At 35.1% G+C, this 26645-nt stretch overlaps 2 protein-coding genes across 2 annotated transcripts in view; one reads left to right on the forward strand and one right to left on the reverse strand.

The window, feature by feature from the left end:
* LOC148949166 (uncharacterized) overlaps window positions 1-26645 on the forward strand; it is a 173160-nt gene that overhangs the window by 83454 nt on the left and 63061 nt on the right. The gene's annotated exons all lie outside the window — the stretch shown is intronic.
* LOC148949167 (uncharacterized) overlaps window positions 13911-26645 on the reverse strand; it is a 42628-nt gene continuing 29893 nt past the window's right edge. Inside the window, exons 2-3 of the mRNA XM_089093527.1 lie at window positions 18874-20185; window positions 13911-14101 (exon numbers count right to left, since the gene is read on the reverse strand). Of these exons, the coding sequence (XP_088949653.1) occupies window positions 13911-14101; window positions 18874-20185 (1503 nt within the window). The remainder of the gene's footprint in view (window positions 14102-18873; window positions 20186-26645) is intronic.

The following is a 26645-nucleotide window of genomic DNA, read 5'->3' on the forward strand; positions in this document are numbered from 1 at the left end:
ATTGTGTAAAAATATTATGCGTATAATTGATATTTCTAGTTATTTTAAAATTCTCCACCATGGAGTCTTAGCTAAACGCGTAATCCATTCTGTTGTTATTTTTTAAGGTCAAATATGTGGCTTAGAGACACATACTGGCCGGGTTCAATTTTACCACTAATTAATTAAAAAAAGAATTCAACTGAAAGTAAGGAGCAACATTAAAACTTAAAACGAACAGAAATTATTCCATATATGAAGGGTTATCCGCCCTATTCAATACCCTGCTCCTTGTGCTAAAGTTTGACCGTTTGTCCAATTTTTTAAAAGAACGACTCATAAAACACAAGGGCCGTTTAATATGATTAGAAGGCTTTTTAAAAATTCCGATAGACTTTAGCGCAAAGAGCTACGTGTGGAGGAAGGAGAAAACCCATTCATATACGGAATAATTTATGTTTGTATCGAGTTTTAATGTTGCGCTTTGCTTTCAGTTGAAAAAATTGGTTTATTTAATTGTTTTATTTATTCTTTTATTATAAAAAAAATTAGTTTTATTAAATGAGAAAGTCAGAAAGAGCTGTAACAATGGGGCACTGTATATGGCATAAAAAGCCAAAGCAAGGCCAACGCCCGCTTTTTGTAATAAAAAGTATGTCATCCCTGAAAATCGACTCGGTTCTAAACTAATTGAGTTTGTGCTCCGAATTTTGTCGAGTGACATCTCGTTTGAAGTATTTCATCTGTCTGATGAGAGTACTCCCAGTTTTGACATGAAAAGGAACCTTGTTCTAATTCTTTGGCCTGTTTACACATGGAATTTTATTACTTGGGCACTAAAAAAACTGGTTTTGTTACAAAAAAAAGTCACAAAGTCCTGTAACAATGGGGCACATACTGCATTTTATGGTAAATCTTCGGGACATTGTTTTCACTTAATAAAAACACTGTATGTGGCATAAAAAGTGCAAGCGAGGCCATAGTCCGCATGTATGTGATGCAAACATTTTAATTTGTCAGGACCCAACATAGATTCATAATTTAAGATAAATACCAGGTCTCGTATGAAACAGCTTGCTAAAAATGAACCCCTCAGAAACAATTTTTGGTGGCAAAAACAACCGGGCACATAGACATAGCAGGGGCTGTGGTGATAATCTTCTTATGAAAAACGAATTGGCGATAATATTAATTTTTACAGACTAAACGAAATACTCGAAATTTGAAAGAAATATTTTAGAAGAATGAATGACCTTCATTCACAAAAGAGGGAAGGGGGTAGTCTGCATGTTTTTTTTTGATAAATCACTTTTATATTGCTTAACATTAACCTTGTTTTTATTTATCTTTACTGCTACTACTACTAACAAGTGACTAAACCATAAGCAAAGCATTGTTCTGTTAATCGTAGCAAAGTTAAGTTTGAGTTTTCTTTTTCTTAGTTCATAAAGTAGTTAGACTATTAATAGGTGTACTTGTAACTCTTAGTTATGGATAGTATATTTTTATCTCTTTCAGCACCTCAGAAATTAAAGGAATGAGAGAGTAATAAAATAGATTTTGCGTGTAGATATAATGATGTTTCGAGTGGAAGAACCTTGAGTATTCGCTTGCAGCTCGAAGATTATGTTTTACCCTGTGAAATAGGTCCTATATGCCGTAAACCTGGCAATTTTTCCAATATTTTTCATCTGAATTGCCAAGGGATATTTTCAAGCTATAGCATTATTGAAGATTTAGCTAATATTTCTGTTTTTCAGTTGACATCTTTAACTGAGACATGTCCGCCGGGTGAATATGAGAAGCGCCAGTTCTGCGGGGTGAATTTTTCTGTTCTGCCAGGCGAATTTTTCTTACGCTAAGTAATAGGCTAAGCAAGCTATAAAAATAATAAGAAAATCAAAAGTTCCGCCGGGGAATTTTACGATCGCATCATCCGAGTCGTTATAGCTTATCTCGTGCCAGTGAGGGCTGCAACGGCTGCAATGGGGGAGGGGCATAGATAAAGGGGTGACCGCACCACTGACTGAACGCGAGAAAATAAAAAATGTAACTGTATCAATGTAACCTCTTTTTCTCGAGTAATCTTCTTAACAATTGACTCCAATATTGTGTAGATATTAGATTCCTGGGGGCGTTAATAATGGAAATATACGAACTAGTTACCTGTTGTGCGGTTGGATACAGACATATAAATAAAACAAATACAAATAGAAAAGCAATAGTTTTATTGAGACTTACATTTAGGTGTACAACAGTGCTTTGCTTCAACTGACGACAATAGGGGCAGAGATAATAATGACCAAATCTCTACAATGACTGCATAATGATAATTCTGACAAAATGAGTGTCCAATAATAGTTCTGACAAAATGAATGTTCTCATCATAATGCCTCCATAATAATTCTGACAAAACGAATGGCAATAATAATGACAATAATGAATTAATTGTAATGCCTGAATGCCAATAATAATGACAATAATAATAATGACACAAAAACACTTTTCTTCACTATATATCCTAAGTAACGATTCTGTGCAGTGAGAGCTATTTCACGATTGGCCCAAGTCCTGTGGAGGGGGCCGCTACCTTGTAATTATGTTTACCAACTCACTTCATTATGCTCACTGACTGTCCAATAATTTGTTTTAAATATTTCTGATGATTATACGTTATAACTTAAGCTTCTTGTAAATTCTCTATGTAGCAATTTGCTTTTACTAATTATCTTAGCGAAATGCAAAATCGATTAGCGTTGATGTTTCGCTGAGGCTAAAATGCAATTTCTCTTTTTGCTGATTAAGAACTTTTCTTTTTTGAAACGAGATTTAAACTTAATTAGAGGAAGTCAGAATTATCTTTAAAAAGAAAGAATCTTATTTTTTTGTATTTTAGATATATCATATACTACTCATGGTACACATTGCCCTCCACATTTTTTTATAACGTTCCGCCATTAGGACTGGCTTGCCTTTGGGTTTTTAAAATATTCGATATTTTATTTACTATTGGTGCTACGTAAATTTAATTGACATTGTATTATTTTATACTTTTATATAAGCTTAATTAGGAGTGCTAAAAATTTTTCTCTATTACTTTTCTTATTTTATTATATATCCCTTTCAAAAATTAATTTACTAGGCTTAGATTATATATGGTTCTAGCCTATTTAATATAGTAAATATTCGTTTTCTTTTTCTTCATCTAATTCTGATAGATTTTAAATTTCAACAAGGTTTGCGCTATTCTCACTTTATATATGATTTTTTGAGAACTAACTTTTTACAAGTTTTTTTTTATTTTTCTGAATATATGCCACTCTGCTTCCTATCTACACAATAAATGAAATGAGTAGTACGATAACGCTACACATAACAGAAGTTTTTAAAATGTAACATATGCAAATTCACACCTATTTCATCATCTTTGTGTCTCTTAGCGTACTCAATCTTTCTGTTGTAAATTATGGTCCTTCAGTCCTTTCGTCTTGGCAAAATTTTTAAAACACTTACAATAAAGTTTCTTCACAGAACAGTTCGAGCATGATTTTTTTCATCTTGGACGAAACGCTTTCTCTAATTGTCAAATGAGAAATGATACTCCCAGGTACAGATGTATAGAATTTTGATATCAGAGTTCATTCTCACCTGCTGTTTTTGGATAGTTCGTAGGGTGCCTTATTATTAAGGGGTTGAAAAATGGGACTGCGTTCTTTTTCTTCTCAGTATGTCGTTTTAGGCATATTTTAAAGTCCATAGAGAAGGTACTTATCTTATAAAACTGCTCATGCGTGCACTTAGAGATTATAGTTCTCTTATAAAATTATTTGTGCAAGGTTTGCGTCTATTGTCTTTCATGGTGATTCCTTGGTTACTCTAAGGGGAATTGGTATTGGGATTTAAAATGGGTCGACGCCGAACTTTAGTGGCTCATTCAACACACTGTCTTTAACTTGTGGGAAGAGTATAATGTCACTGAGGGGTTGGTCACTGCGGTTAATTTTGGTTTCTGTAATTCAATGGTTGGTTTCCAGGTCCATTTTTCAGAAATTATCTCGTAACATTTATGGGATAACAGAGATATGAACTTTTCGCATTTGATAGAGGTGATAGGATGGATTCCGAGAAATGGTCGAAAGGGATTCGACGCGTGAATCTGCAACACATAAATAATTTTTGGGTTCATCAAATATCATAACTATACAGTCATATGGTATATGGGTCCATAAGGATTATCAAGGGTGATATTTATGTACTTATATCTTGTACTGGTCGATGGGATTCTCAGGATTTATGTGTTTATATAGTTCGATAATGCACTGCATACTGAGATTCAAATATAGTGTTACCTGATACGTAATATGGTTTGTGGTCGACGAAACAACGATCAAAAGGTAACTGTAATTCTCGTTAACGAAGCTAGGACAAAAATTACCTGGAGTCTATGGTGAGTACTCTTCGTTGGTTGAGGTATGATGAAAATAGATACTACTAGGTTGTATCTGTACTGGACTGTACGAATTGTAATGATCGATTTCCAATTTGTCAATCCACTTCCTGTAATAAAAATAACGAGGCAGAATCACACGTTCTTTAAAACAAGTCGTCATAATACATAATAAGCTATAAGGCAATATTAAGCAAATGCTAATGTTAATGCACATGTATTGATAAAAAATATCATTGTTACTTTAAATAAGGTCTCTTATTATCTTCCTTAGTATAAGTTATTACACACGCTTTATCTTAATCTTCTTCAACCCTTATTTAATTCTACATTAGATTTAAAATAACCATTTAAACATAACTTACTCTACATTGTTAAGTTTGAGGTCTCAGTTTACAAAAAATTTCATGCCTTCATTGTTCACGCACGTCCGTGCTATTTATGAAGCGCATATTGTAGCGTCATAACCGTACGGTTTTACGTAAACGACACTTACAATGAGGGAACAAGACATAGCAAGGACGAGTGGAGACCTCTATACCCACTCGTTTTCTAATGTCTTCCCATGTTCTTGGCTTAGACGTTCTCATGGGGTTCCGGGTTTAACTTCTGAATTTCAGCCGTTTCTTCGTGTTCTTCCTTTGTGTTTTGCCTTCTTAGTCTCAGTATTTTTCTATAATTAAAAGTCAGTAAGATTCTCATGGCCAGGGAAATCGCGAATACGAAACATACGGTCAGTAATATGTTCCACCAGAAATTGGTTGATAATAGTCCGTATCTATTATCCACATACGTCAATCTTTGGTCTTCATTTGTAAATAGGGGGATCTGGGAGTCTAATGCTTCACTTATTTTTGTAAGCCTTAATGTCCCTTTAATCTTTTCTATTTTGGACCATATCGAGGTTTTCATTTCCTCACTTTATATACTGGGAATAGTGTACGACGGGTTAATTGCCTTGAAATTGATTATTTTGGGACTTATTATGTTTGTGCTCGTGGTAATTAACGGCGTTCGAACAGTTGACTCTTTAGTTACAAGTCGACATCCGACATCCTTGTTTTATGGTTATCGTACCCACATCTTGTAACAGTAATTCTGTCCTGTAACTAGGATTTATTCTTTCTGTATTATTATAGCGAGACAAAGTTCCAACAGTTTCTCTTGGAACAGAAAATAACCAAAGGTCCTTTCTAAGGTGTATGAATGTTTCTTGTTTAGTACTTCCTATCACGACTTCTTTCAGTTGGACTGGATACATCGTACTGGAATGGTAGTGTAGACTTTTTGCATAAAGGGAAATTATTCGAATTATTTATATGCAATGTGACTTTTTAATTAGAATTTGTTTTCGGGAACTGATATATGTTGAGCAAAATTTTTCTATAGTATTTTTATAGTTGTATGATTTTTACTCGTAAACTAAAAGTGTTTAAATTATTACTCCCTTATGACGCCTACCCATTAAAATCTTTTAATCCTATACTGATTAAGTGTAATTCCATCTATCGGGTTTTTTAACCTTTCTACCCGATTGTGTCGTTACTATCTCCTCGACTTCTTGCGGTTTTTTCTTTTTAGGTTTTGCTAGTGATATAAGATCAAATTTTTTGTATTGTTTTTTCAAAAATTTTTGCCCTTTTAATTTTGTTTCTTTCGCGTGCGCGGCTGCTGAAGTCGGTTTTGATTTCCCTATTTCTTTAACTACTATATGGTCGGATTTCCCGTCGGACTCTTCGGAACTGGTTTCCGATGATTCCGCATTAGAACTTCTAGAAGGGGAACTTCGTGTTTTTGAGGTATCACCTGCCCTTCCTTCGTAAATTTTTACTCCTCTGGAAGTAGAAGGTTTACTCTCTAAGTCTTCGCCTTGAGTTTTCAACTCGGGAGACATGACAGATTCTTGAGAGCTTTGAGATGAATCTCGAGTTTTTGCGGTGTTCCTCCACTGTTTAAAAGGCATGTCTTCAGGGGGATGGGGCATTTTTTGCACTAGTGTCTCCCTCCATGAAGTCCATTGATTGGGCTTTACCTTAGACACAGTTAAATCATCATATTGTCCTTGCTGGTCTACCTTGGGAGTTTTATTCTTAGGCAATGTGCTTTGACTCGTTTTTATTGGGAAATTTATTAAATCCATAGCTTCTCAAAGATTTGTTTTAATTGAATCTTTGGGAGGAGTTTTCTTTACACTAATACCCAGAGTTTCTACCGCTCTGTTCAATTCCTCCTGTAATGACAGGGGTCTCTCTATTGGTGTTGCAGAGTAAACCATATCGTCTGGAAGTCTTTTGGGGGGACAAGGGGTCGAATTTCTATCTGGGAAAAATTGGGTTTTTGGAGATATCGTATAATCTAATTAACCTGTGCTCTCCGATAATGAACTTTTTGGATCTTTCGGCGGTTTCATTATCGATAGTTTTAAGTTATATTTTTTAGAATCGAACATACTTTTCATATCCAGAAGTTCTTCAAAGTTCTCCTCGTCACTGTTATTCTAAAGATAGTCCTTCTTGAAATGGAAGGGTCTTAGCTCTACCAATCTCTAATTAGTAATCACATTTTCTGCATGAAATGAACTGGTCGGCGGAGGACGCGATACTGATCTTTCTGGAAATTTTGCTCTATTTGTTCGGCAAACATGCGGCCTATAAGTTCTTACACCATCAGGTTCACCAATTTAATATTAAAATCGTTATCGTACTTTTTGACTATTCTGTACGGTCCAGAATATTTGTTGGAAAGTTTCTTGCCTTCCGCTTTTGCCTCATTTTTTAGGTAGACACAATCTCCTATCTTAAAATCTATATCCCCTTTTATTTTGGGTAGGTTTCTTAGCTCTTGGCTTATTTTACATTTTTCCAACTCCTGTTTTACTATTTTATAAGTTTTCCTCATCCTATTTATGAATTCTTGTTTGTAATCCTCCGAGTTATTGTAATATTGCCGGGACTCAATAATCTCATCATACGGGATTCTAAAATCACGACCAAAAAGTAAAAAGGTTTGTCTGGTTGTTTCTGAATAATTAGTATTGATTATGTTAGTTAAATAAGGTAAAAATTGATCCCAATCGTTCCTGTTGTCTTTTGTATAAATGCTTAATACATTCGAAAATATTTTATGCCTATTTTCTATTTTAGTATTAGCTTGTGGGTAATATGGGGAAGTCAACAATTTCTCTATAATAAGAAAACTCATTAAGTCTTTTGTTACTTTTGAAGAAAATTGCTAACGTTGTCACTTATAACCTTATTTGGGATGCCAAATTTTAAAAATAATTTCGCTAGCGCCTTTCTCGTGGCGTAAGCACCTTGATTTTTTAATGTTTTTGCAAAAGTAAATCCAGAAAAGTGATCTATAACTGAAAGAATACAAGTATGGCCTCTGTTGGAAACAGGCAAGCCTCCGCTGGTTCCATATAAATCAAATTAGACAATATCGAAAGGGAATCTCGCTCCCGGGACTCTTCCCATTGGAGGATTAGGATAAGCTTGGGTTTTTTCTTAAGTTACACGCTTCACATGTACTTACAAATTCCTTGAGTTTTTTTACTGCCGACGGCACGCAAAAATATTGTTTTAATTTATGGAAAGTTTTCGTTATTCCTAAATGTCCACCTATATCTGAATGAAAATATTTGAAGGTAGGTATTATTAAGTTTTGGGGTAATACAGGTATTATTGATGTTTGGTTTCTATTTGCTTCAGCAATCACGATTCTGCATAGTATTTCTTCATCAAGATCATAGTAAAAATTATCTATCTCTTTTCTAAGAGTTTTGAATTTATCTGGTAACTCATCATCATTCAAAAAGTAATTAATAAGTGCTACACACATTTCGTCCTTTTTTTGCTTTCTTTTTATATTTTCTAAAGACAAGGGACAATAGTTATCCTTATTTTCTTTTACTGTGTTTTTCCTACATTTATGTTTGCTCTTAGTATTGATAGCGTTAATTTCATTTTCCTCGGTGTCCGACGGCTTATTTTCTTGGTATCTACTCAAAAAGTCACAAGCTGCATTTTGTCTACCTTTTAAATATTAAAAATTCGTAATCTAGGTCTTGGATTTTCATAATCCATCTAGCTAGAATTCCCGTGGGTTTTTTAAATATGCGCAGGTACTGCAAGCTTTTATGGTCTGATCGTAGTATAAATTTTCTACCAATTAAATAGTGTCTAAATTTGTCCAAGTAGTAGATTATAGATAATAATTCTAAGTTTGTGGCGGAATAACTACTTTCGCCTTTTGATAAAGTTCTACTCGAATAGCATATAACTTTTTCTATTTTTTTTTTGATTGGAGGGTCCTTGTAAAGTATCAGGGTTTCCTATTGGAATTATTTGCGAAAGAATAGCACCAATGCCTTTTGAACCAGCATCGGTTATGACCACAAATTTTCCGTTTTCAAAATCAGGCAGGGATAATATTGATTCGGAAGTGAGTGCCTTTTTGAGACGGTTTAGGGAAGTTTGAGCTTCCTGAGACCAGGTAACATTTTGGGAGTTTCCTTTAGTTAATTCCGTGAGGGGTTTCGTAATTTGGGCGTAATATTTTCTGAAGTAACCAGTAAGACCTAAAATTCCTCTTAATTCTTTCATAGTTCTAGGGGGTTTGAGGTTTTCAATAATTTTATTTTGTCTGGGTCTGGGAATATCTCTCTTAGCGTCACCACAACTGCTAAAAATTCAATTTTAGTTCTTAATAGATTTACTTTTTCAGGCCGGCATTTTAAATTGCCCTGTCTGAATTTCTCGAACACTTTAGCTAATGTTGCTAAGTGTTGTTCGAAGTTTTCTCCCACGCATACGACATCAACAAACCGAATGATATTCTTTAACCCTCTTAATAGATGTAATAAGGGTCTGCATAGCGCGCTTGAACTTGTCTTAAGTCCAAAAGGTACTCTTAATTATTCATATGAACCACATTCAGTCATAGAAAACGCAGTTTTATAGACATCTTTTTCGGCTATTTTTACTTGGTGGTAGCCTTGGGTAAGATCCAACGAAGTAAAAATTTAGTTTTTGCTTGAAATAGAGTCAAGGATTTCATCTATTCTTGGTAAAGGAAATTTATCACTAAGTACTAGTTTGTTAAGGGCTCTATAATCTAAAACAAGTCAAAGATAACCATGCTTTTTTTACACCAAGACCATTGGTGCACTATACGGACTTATACTGGGAGGTATAATTTCATTTTTTTTTCTAATTCATGAATTTTATTTTTTTAAACACTCTTTATGCTTATACGGTACACGATATGGCTGTTTTGCTATAGGATTACCGGTCGTCAGAATTTAATGTTAATAGATTAGTATCAGTCCGATGTCATCTTCAGATGCGGAAAATACATCTTTAAAATTCCATAATAATTCGCATAATTTTTTCTTAAGGACTAAGTCCGTAGTATGATCCATATTAAATTTGTTTAAGAATTGCGATTTAGTTAGAGGGTATTTTTTATTAGAGGTTTTAATGCCATAAACTAAGTTTCTTTTGGAATTTTCCCATCTATCTAAATCATTCTCCGAGATAACTTGGATTTGAACTAAACACGTCCCCTTTTTTATTGTAATTGTATCATTTTCGTGGTTATTAGTTACCCAAATAAATATTTCTTCCTTATCGAAAGCTATAATCTGTTCTTTGAGTAACAGATTTTCGGGAATTCCATTTGACCGGATTGCAAGCCATATTTCAGATTTGCTATCTACTGGTTCAATCATCTGTGATATTTGAATTCTTTGCATTGTTTTGGGAGGGATTTTTGTTTTCCGTATCGCGAATCCATAATATTTTTCTTTATTTTCATTGTCTATTAAATTTAGGCTGGCGCTATCCGCCAATAACATTGGCTGTGCCTGAACTGCATTGGGGTTCACTACTTTTTTCCATAATTCCACTATTTCCTGGATTTGATTCAACCTATATCGTCGCATATCTCCTATTTTTATTTTTGCAGATTCAATCCACTTATTATTTAAATTTACTTCATTTCTGCAATGTCTCTCAGAATAATTGAACAAATTTCTAACTATGCCATGTCTCTTTTCGAGACATGAGGTTCAAAAGATTGCGTTATAAGACCGCCAGAAATTTTATATACTGTTGCGTTCTCCTCGTAACCTCTGTTACAGTTTCTTAAGGTAGAAATTCCTTCCCCTACCTTAGCTGGGTAGACAAGCCTTTCGTTTGCCACGTCTAATAGTACTCTATTAGACCTTAAAAAATTTGCGCCGATAATGGCTTCATACGGCAAGTTATCGCATATTGTAAAATTTGTCGGAAAGGTTCTATTATCCCTTTTTACGTCTAAGCGAATTGAACCTTTTGTATCCAATTTATGCCCTTTCACGCTAGTTAGATTGGGACTATTAGGGTCCCTCTGTCGCCTAATATGCGGAGGCAACATATTAAATACGCATGAGTTTTTGATACTAATCGTTGCAACAGAGTCAATCAAAGCCTTAAAGTAAACATTTGCCACCCAAAAATCATTAAATACAGGTAACCTGTTATTACTCTCACTAAAGGACGGTACTATTATTGTTTTGGACCTATAAAATATTCTAGGCACCCTCTGGGTCCAATTTATTTTTCTGACAGGCCTGACGCGTTTCCCCGTGGATTTATTTCATACGTCGGTGTCTGCATTAGAGATTCGGATATCTTCATGGAATCTCTAGCTCATTGATTTACTTTTGTTTGTCGATTTTGCCAGGTATTATTACGATAGTTTGGATTTCTTGCGCCAGTGCCGGGTGCTGGCGTCAACTGCAAATGCCGTTGGCTTGAAAAATTATCATTTCCCGTCGGCCAATTAATTATTTGCCGTCGGCTTGAAAAATTTACATTTCCCGTCGGCAAATTTTCGTGATTTCTATATACCATTCTCGCATTATATTGGCTTTGGCGAGTTTTTGGGTTTTCAAATCGGTAATTAATCTGTTTATCGGGGGCAGGGTTTTACACATTTTGTTGGTTCGCGTTGTAAGGTACTGCTTGACGCAATCTTCCCTGGCTATAGCCTATTGCATCACTGGCGCTAAAATTTGTTCTTCTGAACAAACGGTTGTCATAATTTTGCGTATTGCCGACGGCAATCCTTGGTGTGTCATTAGGGACATAACGGCACTCTCTCGCGATATGCCCAACACGATTACAAATATAGCATCTTATTTTTGTCGGGTTGTTCTCATAAATAATTTGTTTGACGGGCTGAAAACGTATTGTTTTCTGGCTAACGGGTTCTTGTGTTCTATTGCTTTGCGGCACTGGAGAGTTGTCCTCTGAAAAGAAATTGAGAGACGCTTGATTGCCCTTGAAGGTCAGGTTTGCCTTTGTTTTGCCTAGGCTATTTATTTTTGTTTTACTGTGATTTGCCACAATCGTATCGACTTCGTTCAATCGCCCTACCTCCTGAACTGCAAGATCTAACGTCTGAATATTTTTGGATATTGCCATTCTATATAGTTTTGGGGGTAGCCCTTGCAAAAAGGTATGTAGTATGACTTCTTCATACAGTTCTCCTGTACCTTTTCCGAATTTTTCTTCTACTGAAATCCGTATATTATCAAGATATTCTCTTACGTTTTGTGAATGGTCAAAGTATACCATTCCGTGTTTTAATTTATTTGTGGAACTAGTTTCGATAAATCTATCTTTAAATGCCGTTAACAATTTGTCCACCGTATTTATTGGCAAGCTGGCGTCATCACCTATAGTATTTTCAATTTGCTTTAGGAAGGTTAAGGCCTGCCCTTTTAATCTAAGTAGGAGCATGCCGACTAACGTTTCTAGCTGTTTTTGTTAATTCTACAAAGTGCGCCAATTGGATATTAAGTTCGTCGATATCTGTTTGTCCATCGTATTGCGGAATATATTTTGCTATTTCTACATTTTTCGCGGCCAACTTTTGCGCCATTAATAGTTCGCTTAATTCTTCTGACATTTTTGCGTTTGAATAACTCAAAATAAATTTATTTTTTCACTTAACCTATTTTGGGGAAGGCTATTATATCCTATGAGATATTCTAAAAGGTTTTCCTATAATAGCTTAGCGGCAATAGGTCTAATCACTTTTTCTTATATGTCTGTATCTCTCCAATTTAAATTACAAAGTTTATAGCCTAACTAGTTCGCATGTTTTTCTCCAAGTTTATGACCGCACCATATCCGCCGGGTGAATATGAGAAGCGCCAGTTCTGCCGGGTGAATTTTTCTGTTCTACCAGGCGAATTTTTCTTACGCTAAGTAATAGGCTAAGCAAGCTATAAAAATAATAAGAAAATCAAAAGTTCCGCCGGGGAATTTTACGATCGCATCATCCGAGTCGTTATAGCTTATCTCGTGCCATTGAGGGCTGCTACGGCTGCAATGGGGGGGAATATATAAAAGGGTGACCGCGCCACTCTCAACGAGAGAAAATAAAACACGTAACTATATAAATGTAACCTCTTTTCCTCGAGTTATCTTCTTGACAATTACCTCTAATGTTGTGTAGAAATCAGATTCCTGGGAGCGTTACCAATGGAGACATACGAACTAGTTACCTGCTATGCGGTTGGATGCAGACTTATAAATAAAACAAATACAAATAGAAAAGCAATAGTTTTATTGAGACTTACATTTAGGTGTACAACAGTGCTTTGCTTCAACTGACGACAATAGGGGCAGAGATAATAATGACCAAATCTCTACAATGACCGCATACTGATAATTCTGACAAAATGAGCGTCCAATAATAGTTCTGCCAAAATGAATGTTCTCTTCATAATGCCTCCATAATAGTTCTTGCAAAACGAATGCCAATATAATGACAATAATGACTGAATTGCAATGCCTGAATGCCAATAATAATAATGACAATAATGACGCGAAAAACACTTTTGTTCACTATATATCCTGAGTAACGATTCTGTGCAGTGAGAGCTATTTCACGATTGGCCCAAGTCCTGTGGAGGGGGCCGCTACCTTGTAATTATGTTTACCAACTCACTTCATTATGCTCACTGACTATCCAATAATTTGTTTTAAATATTTCTGATGATTAAACATTATAACTTAAGCTTCCTGTGAATTCTGTATCTGGTGATTATCTTATTACTTATTATCTTATTATCTTATTACTATCTTATTGTTTATTATCTTATTACTTCAAAACCGAATAGCGTCGTTGTTTGGCTGAGGCTAAAATGCAATTTCTCTTTTTGCTGATTAAGAACTTTTCTTTTTTGAAACTAGATTTAAACTTAATTAGAGGAAGTCGGAATTATCTTTAGAAAGAAAGAATTTTATTTTTTTGTATTTTAAATATATCACATACTACTCACGGTACCCATGGCTTAATGATCATAATTCAGAGTTGCTTGGTCTAGAGGGATATAAATTTAATGCAAAAAATAGGCAATTACGTCAAAATTAGGGCCTTGCCGTATATATTAGATTGGATATTGAAGAGGCCATTCGGAAAGATTTAACTATTTATAGGGAGATGGCGTTTGAGTCACTCGTGCTTCCTCTTCGTTTAGGTGTTTATACTTGCTGTTTAGTAGTTCTCTACCGTCTACCGATTTCCTCATATAATGAATTCTTTGATCTTTTGGAGGAGCAGCTGGAGAGGTTATCTGTGAATCTTCCGTATTTTCTTGTGGGACACCTGAACGTTGACCTGATTGAAATAAATGTAGAGCTGCCGACTATTGAATATTTTCAGATCATTTGGATTACTTCCATCAATCAACATACCTACAAGGGTCACGGATAAATCCACAACATGTATTGATAATGTATTCTCTAATGTTAACCCTAAGTCTCCCCGTGTTGTTAGTGATGCTTTTGAACATTTTGGTGTGATTTAAAGACATGCTATTCTTCTACAAAATATTTGTAGGTTAATGAATGATTTTTCTTGGCATTACGTAAATTAAACACTTCTGTCGTGTTAGAAGATTTTCTTATCCCAAATGAACTGGGTTAATATTTTATCAGTTGCATCTTATGATGAAGAGAGGTTTTATTTTTTTTACAAGATTATACAAAGAGAATTATGAAAGTATTGTCAAAGGAAAAAAGAACGACGTAAGATTCAAAATTTTTTCAAAAGGGATATTTGAGCGTCAACAAAAGAGTACTCTTATGCTGTGTATTTGATGGTCAATTTTCAATAGGCTTGACTTTTGAGGCTTGTTTTCCCTTTTTTTGGAAAATCTGGTAAACTTTTCCAGTTTCAGATATTACGTTGAAACCCTCAGGAACGTTTATTCCGGTATGAGGGAGGGGAAAAATGTGCGTGGACCTTCAACTTCGAGAAATAAGAAATCAAAGAGCCTTCACACATTCTTGCTATTAAAATTCAAGGCAAAGAATAAAGCGGGATGTGTAGCGAATCTTTAAACTTTTGATAATGTAACATTTTTTAGATGCCGCAAATCCGATATTTCAAAAGCCTTCTGTTACAAGTTTATTTAGTAAATAGAATATAATCATGTATAAACTTGAAGTCAATTCAGAAGACATTATTTGATACGAGGCTATCAAAATAGAGAATCTGCAATATCTCTGTATTTTCTTGAATTATCAAGCTTAAACTTTGAGAGGGTACATACGATAGGGGGTAGGGGGGGGGGGGCTAAAATATTTTTGTTCAAGGTCACCTAAGCATTTTTGTTCTGTTATCAAGTACTGCTATTGTATTCACTGTTAAATAGTTTCTTAAATCAGACGATCATATAATTTGCCTAGTGATCTAAAATAATGTCCTGGTTAAGTAGCAATGTAGAATAAAAGAAGCCTTGTGTCTCCAGGCTATCAAAATAGCACACATTCACTATCTCACGAACAAACTGGAACCAAGATTCATTTGGAATTGCTGAGGGATGTTCGTGGGGGGTGGAGGGGAAAAAATTGACCCTGACTTTTGAATTAAAAGGAGGCCCAGAAGGTAATCGTAGGAAAATGTGTGTCTACGTTGTCAAAATAGTGTAACATTTTCAAAAGACTAAAAGATTTGGAGTAAAAAAAAAAAACATGAAAAACTGAGACTTTGAGATATCATCCTAAATTTCATCTTTCCAGTTTGCTAGAAAGTGAATTTTGGGAAGTGCCCCCCCCCTCCACTCGAACAATTTTCAGGGAGAATTTCTGCAGGGTTAAAAATATTATAGAGGAAATTTTCCAGGGAGAAAGCCTAACACCGTGGAATTCCTAAATTTCTTGAATAAGTGGATTCCTATGCAATAAGCATGTCCGAAAATTACTTTGGCTACTGTCCACAGTAAGCACCCGATTTTTTTTTCTTCTTGGCAAAAATAGGTTTAAAGAACAAACAGACAGTTAAGTCTTAGACTCTCTTAAAAAGACTGGCATTTTCAAAAGTTCGATCAATGTTTGCCAGGAGCAAAGGGTCTTAAAGGAACAGGGTGGGTTGTTATTCCTCTCCCTTCATCCAATTTCCAATATCCCTTCAAAAACTCCTGAAGTTTCATCTTAATACCCTCGCCGGTTCCATTGCTATTTCTGATTAACATTTTTAACAACCCACATGCAAATAGTTTGTTTTGATGTTAACCCCTTCAAAATTAGTTGAAAGTAGTCACAATTAGAATTGGTGAATGTCAGAAGTATTTTGAATCAAATTAATAAGTATTCGCAGCCATTGTAGAAGTAGCCGTAGTAGGGGGCCTGGAAATTTCAAATTGAAACCCTCAACAATTCCTAAGGTATTGCAGAAACACGTTTTTTTATAAACAGGATGAACATAAGTGTCAAATGATTTAGTTCAAAACACCCCTCAATATTCAATGAAGTTTTACACTGACACCCTTACCCTTTTGAAACACAACTGGGTTGAAACATACCCCCTTTGTCAATGACAACTCTTGTGCGTAAACAATCAAAACATTGTATAACTTTTAAATTGCCAAATTATTTGTCCCAATATAAGATTGTTCTTTATTGTCAATGTTTTATCAATAATCCTTACGTTTTTTTCTTTAATTCATTATTTTCTAAACCTTACTCCTTCTTCCATAGAGCAAGGATACAAATAGTGGTTTTGAAAGAGTTCAAAATAACCATTAAGTGAGATTTCACATTTAGATCCTTACTCTTTTGGGGCACAGCCAGGTTGAAACATTATACTTTTTCCAAATGACAAATTCTTAGTGTAAACACTATAAGTTGCAGAATTTATTAATTGTGAAACATTTTACCCTAAATAAGCGTATTTTTTCTTTTCAATGTCTTATAAATTATCATCACGTCTTTTCTTTAAGTGATCCTTTTTTCTTTCTTAATTTACTTCTTCCTCCACTTGACTAAGCTAATGCTGAAAGCAGAACAAAAATTAATCATATATGTCCACTTTTCACTTTTTTTTGTGATTTCAGCTTTTAACATCAGGTTACAACTTAAAACTTTGCTATCTAAATTTTTCCGAGTCAAGAAAAGGACCACCTACTAAACTCGTTTATATTAACTGAAGGATGACCTCCCCCTTTTTCTCAGAGTGTTCTCTTTTGTATAGGCCTTATTTGTGATCCAAATTGTGTTTTCAGCTTTAATCACAATTGGACCCAATGGCTCCTTCCTTTTTTGTCGATAACACAAACTGTCTGATTATTGTGAGACTTTAATTTTGCATATCATGGGTATTGATGTGGCTTTAAAGGTTGTTTGAAAAACTTTGTTTTACGAAACCATTTTAATTTTCTGGATTTTTGAAAACATTTTTTTTTTTTTTTGTTCACATAACAAGATGGATGTGTACTATCTTCAAACACGAACTAATAGAGTAGGCTTTAACGGAGCAATAAAGAACCTACAAGAGAAACAAACTAGGATTGGCGGTTTTATATACATACAATCAAAAGGGTTTTTCGCCTGTACACCCTCAATGGAGCTTATTCAAAGAGCCTGATTCAGAAAATCTTTTCTTTATATATTATACTAAAAGCATTTTCCCTTTTGGGAACTTGTTTATACCTAATCAAATTTCATGACTGAAGAAAGGTTTCCTTACAAATACCTCAGTCGAAGTATTTTTAACCTGCATGCACTCGCTTATGGCTAGTCAAATGTTCCGATCGAGGAAACATTTTCTTACAAATATTACATTGAAAGGGTTTATCCCTTGTGTGAACTCTTTTATGTTTAGTCAAAGTTCCAGAGTGTGTAAATATTTTTTTACATATATTACACTAAAAGGAGTTTCCCCCTGTGTGTAATCGTATATATTTAGCCAAACTTCCCGACTCACAAATATTTTTCTTACATATATCACACGGGAGGTGCCATTCACATGTGTGCACTCGTTTATGTCTAGTCAGATTTTGCGACTGAGCAATTACATATATTACACTGGAAGGGTTTTTCTACTGTATGCACTCGTTTATGACTGATCAAATGTTCTAACTGAGCAAAGGTTTTCTTACAAATATCGCACTGAAAGGGTTTTTCACCTGAAAGCACTCGTTTATGCGTAGTCAAAGTTGACGACTCAGCAAAAGATTTCTTACATATGTTACATTGGAAGGGTTTTTTTACCTGTATGAACTCGTTCATGACGAACCAAATGTCCCGAATCAGCATAGGATTTCTTATATTTGTTACATTGGAAAGGTTTTTCCCTGTATGCACTTGTTTATGACTGATAAAAGTTTCCGATTTAGCAAAAGTTTTCTTAAATATATCAAACGGGAAGGGTTTTTCACCAGTATGCACTTGCTTATGTCTCATCAAATATCCCGACTCACAAAATGTTCTCTTTTATATAGGCATGAAGGACGATCAACAGTATGTTACCAGAGCATCAATGACTCTCCAGCTAAAGGGCTCCTTACATGCAATTAAATACCATTATCTATCTGATGACTGCTGGAATTTAATTTTTAATTTAATCTTCGTGGATCTGGATCAAAAGGCTGTTTGAAAAACCTTGTTTTACGATAGCATTTTAATTCTCTTAACTTTCGAAAACATCTTCTTTTTCTTCTTTTTCAGATAAAAAGATTGATGTGCACTATCTTCACACAAGAACTAATAGAGTAGACTTTAAAGGAGCACTAAAGAACCTACAAGAGAAACAAACTAGGATTGGCGGTTTTATATACTATACAATCATAATTGTTTTTCGCCTGTACACCCTCAATCGAGCTTATTCAAAGAGCCTGATTCAGAAAATCTTTTCTTTATATATTATACTAAAAGTATTTTCACTTTTGGGCATTTGTTTATACCTAATCAAATGTCATGACTGATGAAAGGTTTCCTTACAAATACCTCAGTGGAAGGATTTTTAACCTGTATGTACTTGTTTATGTCTGGTAAAAACTCCCGTGTGAGTAAAGGTTTTTTTACATATATTACACTGGAACGGTCTTTCACCTGTGTGCAATCGTTTATGATTAACCAAATGTCATGAATCAGCAAAGGTTTTCTTACATATTTCAAATTCAAAGGGTTTTTCACCTGTATGCACTCGTTTATGTGTAGTCAAACTTCCCGACTCAGAAAAAGTTTTCTTACATACATTACACTGAAAGGGTCTACCCAATGTATGAACTTGTTTATGTCTGGTCAAAGATCCAGACTGAGTAAAGGTTTTCTTACATATATCACACTGAAAGGGCCTTTCACCTGTGTGTAATCGTTTATGACTAATCAAATTTCCTGACTCAGCAAAGGTTTTCTTACATATATCACACTGGAAGGGTTTATCCCCTGTATGAACTTGTTTATGTCTGGTCAAAGCTCCCGAGTGAGTAAAGGTTTTCTTACATATATTACACTGGAAGGGCTTTTCCCCTGTATGTACTCTTTTATGTGTAGTCAATGTTGTCGACACAGCAAAAGTTTTCTTACATATATTACACTGGAAGGGCTTTTCACCTGCATGTGCTCGTTTATGTTTAGTCAAATCACCCGAATGAGTAAAAGATTTCTCACATATATCACATCGGAAGGGTTTTTCACCTCTATGAACTCGTTTATGTACAGTCAAAGTTGCCGATTGAGCAAAGGTTCTCTTACATTTATCACACTGGAAGGGTTTTCCCCCTGTATGTACTCGTTTATGAGTAGTCAAACTTCCCGACTCAGAAAAAGTTTTCTTACATATATCACACTGGAAGGGTTTTTCACCTGTATGTGTTCTTTGATGCTTTTTCAAATTACCCAATAAAGAAAAGATTTTTTCACATATATTACATTCAAATGATTTCACACTTTTATTTGTTCTTTGATGCATTTGCAGTTCACATTTACTGGGAAATCTCTTTTTGTATATATTGCACTCATGGTGTTTTCTACACTTCTTGTTAGATGCGCGGCGATTCAAAAAATATTCCTTATCGTTTTGACCTGTTACTCTAGAATTCAACCCAAAAGAATTTAATCTGACACTTGTGGACATTATCTGTGAAGTAAGTTGGGAGGTGCCTCCCTGTAACACTGTATCAGAATCGTGTTGTGAAAAATGACCTTGTAAAATTAAATGTTCTTTCATGTTATCAATATTGTCTTGAAGACAAATTGGACATCTTCTTGTTTCTCCCATTTGATGCTCCAAAAAATGAGCAACAAAGCTTCTATAATCTCTAACTACAGCAGGACAGATATCGCACTCAATTGGTGACAGTTCTTCACAGCCCGTGTCTATATGAAGATCTATTATCAGAAATGATTTTTCTGTCTTTCCACAGGAGTTGCAACGCCAGAGCTTCGGTTGATTTATACTATCATTGCTGCAGATAACCTAATTAATTAATAATAAAAATAGAAAATTAGATTGAATAAATTTTAATATAACAGATAAAAAAAAATAAAAAAACATTTATAGACATAGAAATATTGAACGACTAAGATCCATGATACAAAAGTTTGCTTCGTTTCCTATAACTGATAGAAAAGTATAACTAAAATTTAATCTGAAAAAAATACAAAATCTAAACATTTAAAAGGTTTTACATTTGTAATAATGGGTCTAAAAAAATATTATGCACTTAGAAACATTTGACAACCGACTCCCAATTTTATTTCTTCTCCCCCTTTATACGAGAGAATTCTCTCTTTATATCGTCCTTCCATTATCTCTCAGATTTATTTTAACAGATAACGGTATTTTCATTTCAGACTGGAAATGAAAATTTCCATGACTCATTTCAGACTGGAAAATAAATATTGTTTTTATTTAATTTTAGATCGTCTGTAAATTGATGCCAGAAATTCTACCTCCTCCCCTAGTGAAAAACCTCCACTGAAAAATCAATCCATGGATGATTTCTGTCACATAAAGTTCCCACCCCCCAAAAATATAATCCTTGAAGAAAATTTCCCTTGAAAACTGCATGTAGACAGCTCCTTCTGGAAAATTCTTCCTATTTTCATTAAACATTTTATTAGTAGAGAGAGAGGTGCTACTCCGGGGGGGGGCACCATATATGGGCATAGATTCCCTAGGGAGATGCTTTTTTGTCAGTGAGAATGGAAAAACAGGATTTTTCTCACTTGAAAAAACAGGAAGTTTCTCACTTTTATGGATGTTTATTGGACGGTTATGTGTGTTGGTCAATTTATTTGTTGTTTTTAATGGATGTCAACAGCAATTTATGTCTGTTTTATGGTTTTTTTCAGTGAGAATGGAAAAACAGGATTTTTCTCATTTGAAAATACAGGAATTTTCTCACTTTTATGGATGTTTCTTGGACGGTTATATGTGTTGGTCAATTTATTTGATGTTTTTGATGGATGTCAACAGTAATTTATGTCTGTTTTATGGTTTTTGTCAGTGAGAATTTGAAAAACAGGAACTTTCTCACTTTAATGGATGTTTCTTGGACGGTTATGTGTGTTGGTCAATTTATTTGATGTTTTTCATGGATGTCAACATCAATTTATGTCTGTTTTATGGTTTTTGTCAGTGAGAATTTGAAAAACAGGAACTTTCTCACTTTAATGGATGTCTGTTCTGGATGTATTGAGTCTAACAACTGGGGTACCGGAGTCAATGACCTAAATTTCCAACATGTCGATTTATTTGATGTTGTTGTTGTTTTGGTCATGTACATGCTCGAGGCGAATTTTAAGAGTTTCCAGGAATAGGAAACAGTTAGATCACGTGTTTCCTTCTCAGCCAATCAGAGGGCTCGCTTACATATTAGCGGCGGAGGGAATATAAGGAAAGGATTTTTGCTATAGTTTTATTAGTCTGTGAATAGAATTCAAAGGAGTGAGAAGAACAGTTTTGACTTTACTCATTTGGATATATATTTGTGTCTTGATGACGAGTGGAATGTTTACCCTATTAGAAGTTGATAGTGGAGTTGATGGTAATAATACAAGAGCACCAAACATTGCGGTGGAAATCACGAAAGGATCGCTGCTTTGTCTGGAATGGGATGCAGTATATGCAAGATATTTGATATCCTTGAGCAAATTTAAAATGGAGGATCAATTATGTTTCGCCGCAAAAGTTGATATAGCACATGTGAATAGACTTCAATGTCCTTTAAGTGCATTAGTGAAACATATCGAAGACAATAAACTCTATCGCTAATTGTATATGCATTTCAGGGTCAGTCTAGAGTCAGCGGTCAATCTAGAGTCAGCAGTCAGAGTGAAAGGACTGAAAAATGAATAAATTTGAGAAAGAGAGAATTAGATCAAATCTAGTGTTTATGGAAAAACATTGGATGTTGGATGATGATTTTCTCGAGTTATCTCTTCAACGCAGGATATTCTCTCAGGGAACACTTGACAATATAATGAAAACTGATTCTCCCCTATTGGACTATTGTTTGAAACTTTTAAAATGTGGTTCAAATTCTTATATTTATTTTATTGATATACTAATTGGAGCAAAGCAGAATCATATTGTGGATATACTTTGGGAAACATTGCCAATGGATTCAATGTAGATGGCTCCACCATTCGAAAGAGGTAACGTTACAGAGTTACTCCTCTCCCCTTCCCCCTCATTGAATTTATCGAGCGAGGACGATCAGTTTCGTTTTGGCTGTGAGAGCGTTGACATTGGAAACCAAAAAATGTTCTATACATGTCCATTGTGCATGTACACTCTTGGCAGTTGAACTCAATGTGAGAATTGTAGAATTATTGATGACTATAGCGAAGAGTGTAAATTATTTAATCCATGTAAATTACATAGAGGCTATGCAATACAAATTAAAGGAAGTAATTCATGTCTTGAGGAGGTGTGTGACTCTCACCCTAGAGGACACCTGTGCTCCAATTGTCACTATGATAAATATGATCAGTGGGAGAATACTTACCCTGCTATGATTGGAAAGAATCCTAAACGTGATTTTAGTTTATTTCTACGAGATTGGTATCGTAATGGATTTAAATTATTCTGGGAAGAGGACTCTGGTCTACGATTCAACTGTTGGGGTGACAAGACAATTTGGTTTCTAAGTCATCGCTGTGACGACACCGCCTACTATGACTATAAACCGAGTGATGTTTATTTTGAAGTTACCGAATGTGATTCACCACTTGAAAACACTGTATTTGATATTGCTTCAAATAGACAGATTGAAACTCGTGAATTTCATAATATGAATGCAAATAGTATCATTGACTATACAAATAGATATGATAAGAGTGAAGTTACATTGTACTGTAGAAAATGTGACACTGACTTTGCAGTCAATCAAGATCAATATAGAGTGAATCCAAATGATTTACCAGCATTAGTGGTTCACGACATTTGCCTATACACCGATGAAGAAATCTAAAAGTGAAGATTTAAAGACATTGTTGTATATATATGCTTTTTATTAATAAACAAATTCACAAACATTTTTTAAGCACTTTACTCTTAGGGCACTGAAATCAATATTATACAGGTCTGAGAGGACATTTTCCACTAAAAACTCGTTCAGACGCGGATTATCACCATAAATGTGGAGAAAATGCTCGTAAGTATAACCACGACATCAGAACACAAAATATAGTAGTGCATGGAAGCCACAGCTTTTACTCGTTAGATCCTGCACCCTCTTCCGATTTTGAATAATAGTTTTCCCACTGCTCTCAATATAGTTGCTGATGTGGGGTGTGTAGAATGTATAGGGCAGACCAAGAGGATCAAAAAATTCACTCGTTTTCATTGTTTGAAAGATGAAGAGCCAATGACCCTACAATACAGTTAATGGACTGCTATTTACCATAATCAAAGCATTGTTGGCACTTTGAATTTTTCTAAGATAGTCCGAGGGTAGACAATAAGATTTGTACTGGGACATGTAGGGGTCCATATTAAATACATTGTTTATTTGACTGGTGTTCATGGCGCCAAGTCTAGTAGAACACTGCCTTCAGGAGTGATTTCCCAATAGGTTTCATATTGATTTAGTGAGATTAATGCAATACTCTCAGCCAATGGGTCGGCAAATGTACACTCTAAACGCACAGTCCCCGTACGTACTATACTCATATCCTGTGTACCAGACAAATCCAATACAATGATACCATGTGTTTTAGCAAAAATATCTTCGGTTATACCATTTTCAAATAGTTGTGAATCATGATCTAGGGTTTGCATGGTCAGCTCATGCAATGTTCAATAGGATTTATCAAAAGATAGATTTTAGAGTGGGATACCATTTACTTTGCATACAAGAGATGAAAGTCCAAACATCTCGAATTTATGTGGACATTCAGTCCACGATCCTATTGCACTGGCGCTTTTTAGAAATGCCATTGCAAGTTTCGAGGGGATTTCACCATTGATAAAGGATGAATTGGTGAAGGTGCGTGACCCCATGGCAATATGACGTTGATTGGTGATTGTATGAGGAACAAGTAGTTTAATATTATTTCCATTGGCTCTCAGTGTTTCCACGGCCAAATCAAAAGAACTCATGACCTGCTGTTTGCGTATATGGAGAATTGCTGAGGTGAGGAAGAGACTTACATCAGGATTGACGGCGAGTTCCTTTCTCAATATGAGATTGGATGGTGCAAGAATCAATTTTATATCCACTTTAACATTGGGTGGCAGCCATTGGGGTATATGAAATACTTCATGATATATTTTTTCCAACTAGATGTAATTCACTAGTTGTAGCATTTTTAAGTGCATCTGTACTATCAGTATTAGTAATATATTCATATCCATTGGAGGTGCCTCTCAATTCCTTGTATGAATTGAGTGTCATCAACATGAATTGCATGTAACTCGTGTAGTTTGAGAGAGTATTGCTTGGGGTGCACAGCGTTCCAATGATGTAGACACTAATTTGACAAAATAAGTTAAGTAGTACAAAATTTTCATAAGATATTCCATTAGTCCAATTTGAAATTGTATAGTTTGATTTGCGGAACTTTATTTGAAAATCTATAAATGATGACCACATTTCCATAAAGTAGTCTTCATTGGAAAAAATTTGAAAATTAATGTTATCGGAGAGGGGTTGTTGAGGATAAAATTGCTCATAGTATCCATGCTTGACACTCACATCGACATTTTCAGCATTGAATAGATTCAATGAGGCGGTGATTGAAGGTTGAGAATCCTTATGCGGCAGGTAGGACATCTTAAGAGAAGAAATCTAGTGTCGATCTAACAATTCTCTTCCTGGTGCTTCTGCTTAGACTACGTATCGGCTTTTTCCTTTTTTTCTTTGACAAAAGGGGTGATGTCTTTCGTTTCCTACCTGAGTAGAGACTGATGAGTGATGCATTGTTTCTTGACCTTTTTAAAACTTTACGATTTTTTTTTAATTTCTCGCCAAGGGTTCGCGAGCTAGACCTTAGATTTTCCATAATACTTTTTTTAAAATCATTGCCAGAGCCCCAATCGTATAGTGTAGAGGATGCAAAATCTGTCGCAGCCGGTACAAGATATTTTCTAGCCAGTGGTAGTGAAGAGCGAAACAGCTTAGCAAACCAACTGCCAAGACCATAGCCAGACATTGCGACCCTTGTAATAGTCCATTCCATTGCCCTGTTGTCTTGGACCAAGAGTATTAACATAGCAGTCAATATCAGGACAAATGAATGCCACTTTTTTATTAGACATCTTGTTGTTGAACGATAGGCCGAAAATGACATGTAATCACAGCCAAACCTTTTGAAATTGCTAGAGGGTCACCTAATTCAGTTCTTAGTGTTAATGACAGAGTTCCAAATAGGAAGTGTTTACGGGAATATACTGATGATGCCTTATATTGTAGTGGTGAATATGCTCTTGATCCGTTTTTGTTCAAGAACTTGTAGGATGGGAACATTTGAATTACCGACCCGCGATGTTTCCACAAATGAAGCGTAGAGAAATAAACAAGTGTCTGCGGAGAAGGGAGGGGGGTAGTCGGAAAATATTAAATTAGTTTCTCTGGCTCTTTTACCGTTGATTATATTGAGCTTCAGGCCAAGAACATCCTTTAGATTATCATTGAGTGTAATCTTTTCGCTGGCAATAGGTGAACTAGTTTAGATCTTGCCCTCCTTTTTTGAATAGTTGAAATGAAAAGCTCGTTTTTTACAAGAGGAAATTCTTTTATTAATAGAACGACATAAATAGTTCATACAGGTGAGCTCCTCGTAGGGTAATTCAAAATATGGATAATTCATCCAATTGATTTTTTGAATTTATTCTTGCTCACCTGAGGTTGGCGGCTGCCAATCATAGGGTCTAATTTTTATTTCATATTTACGATCCTTTCTCAGGATGTCGTAGGTATTTTTGAGAATACAGTCGACAAGAGCCACTTCATACTTTCCGTCGAATTTAATGGTGGGGGAGAGTTTCGTCCAAAAATCACTTGTTTTATTCAAGTCGTTGTAGAGAGGATCAGAAACGTTGGACTTGAAAGTCACATAGAAATCATTGGGCATTGTCAATATCTTCAGTACTGAACCAAGAATTAAAATCTGAGTTGTATCCTAGCCAGCGAACTAGCAATTGTTTCTTACCCCTACGAGTACGACTCTTTAATATCTTTTCAATTTGATAAATTTCACTAGTGTTTCTAACTTTTTGCAGTTCATATTCATAAAAACCGCCGAGAATCTCATCATCTTTGGTGTCTCGTAGGCGATAGGTCGTGGGTTCGGTGTCTAGGATTTTGGACACTTTAAAAAGTTCGGTGCTCCATAAATAATTCCCCTTTTCAAAAATATTGGTGGTTCTATTAATTCGAACAGTATCACCAACATTGAATTTCTTCTTCTTTTTCTTCTCATTGCCATTG

The sequence above is a fragment of the Artemia sp. Qi Xiang Cuo genome, chromosome 8, assembly GCF_049724085.1.
Source record: "Artemia sp. Qi Xiang Cuo chromosome 8, ASM4972408v1, whole genome shotgun sequence".
Lineage (NCBI taxonomy): Eukaryota > Metazoa > Arthropoda > Branchiopoda > Anostraca > Artemiidae > Artemia > Artemia sp. Qi Xiang Cuo.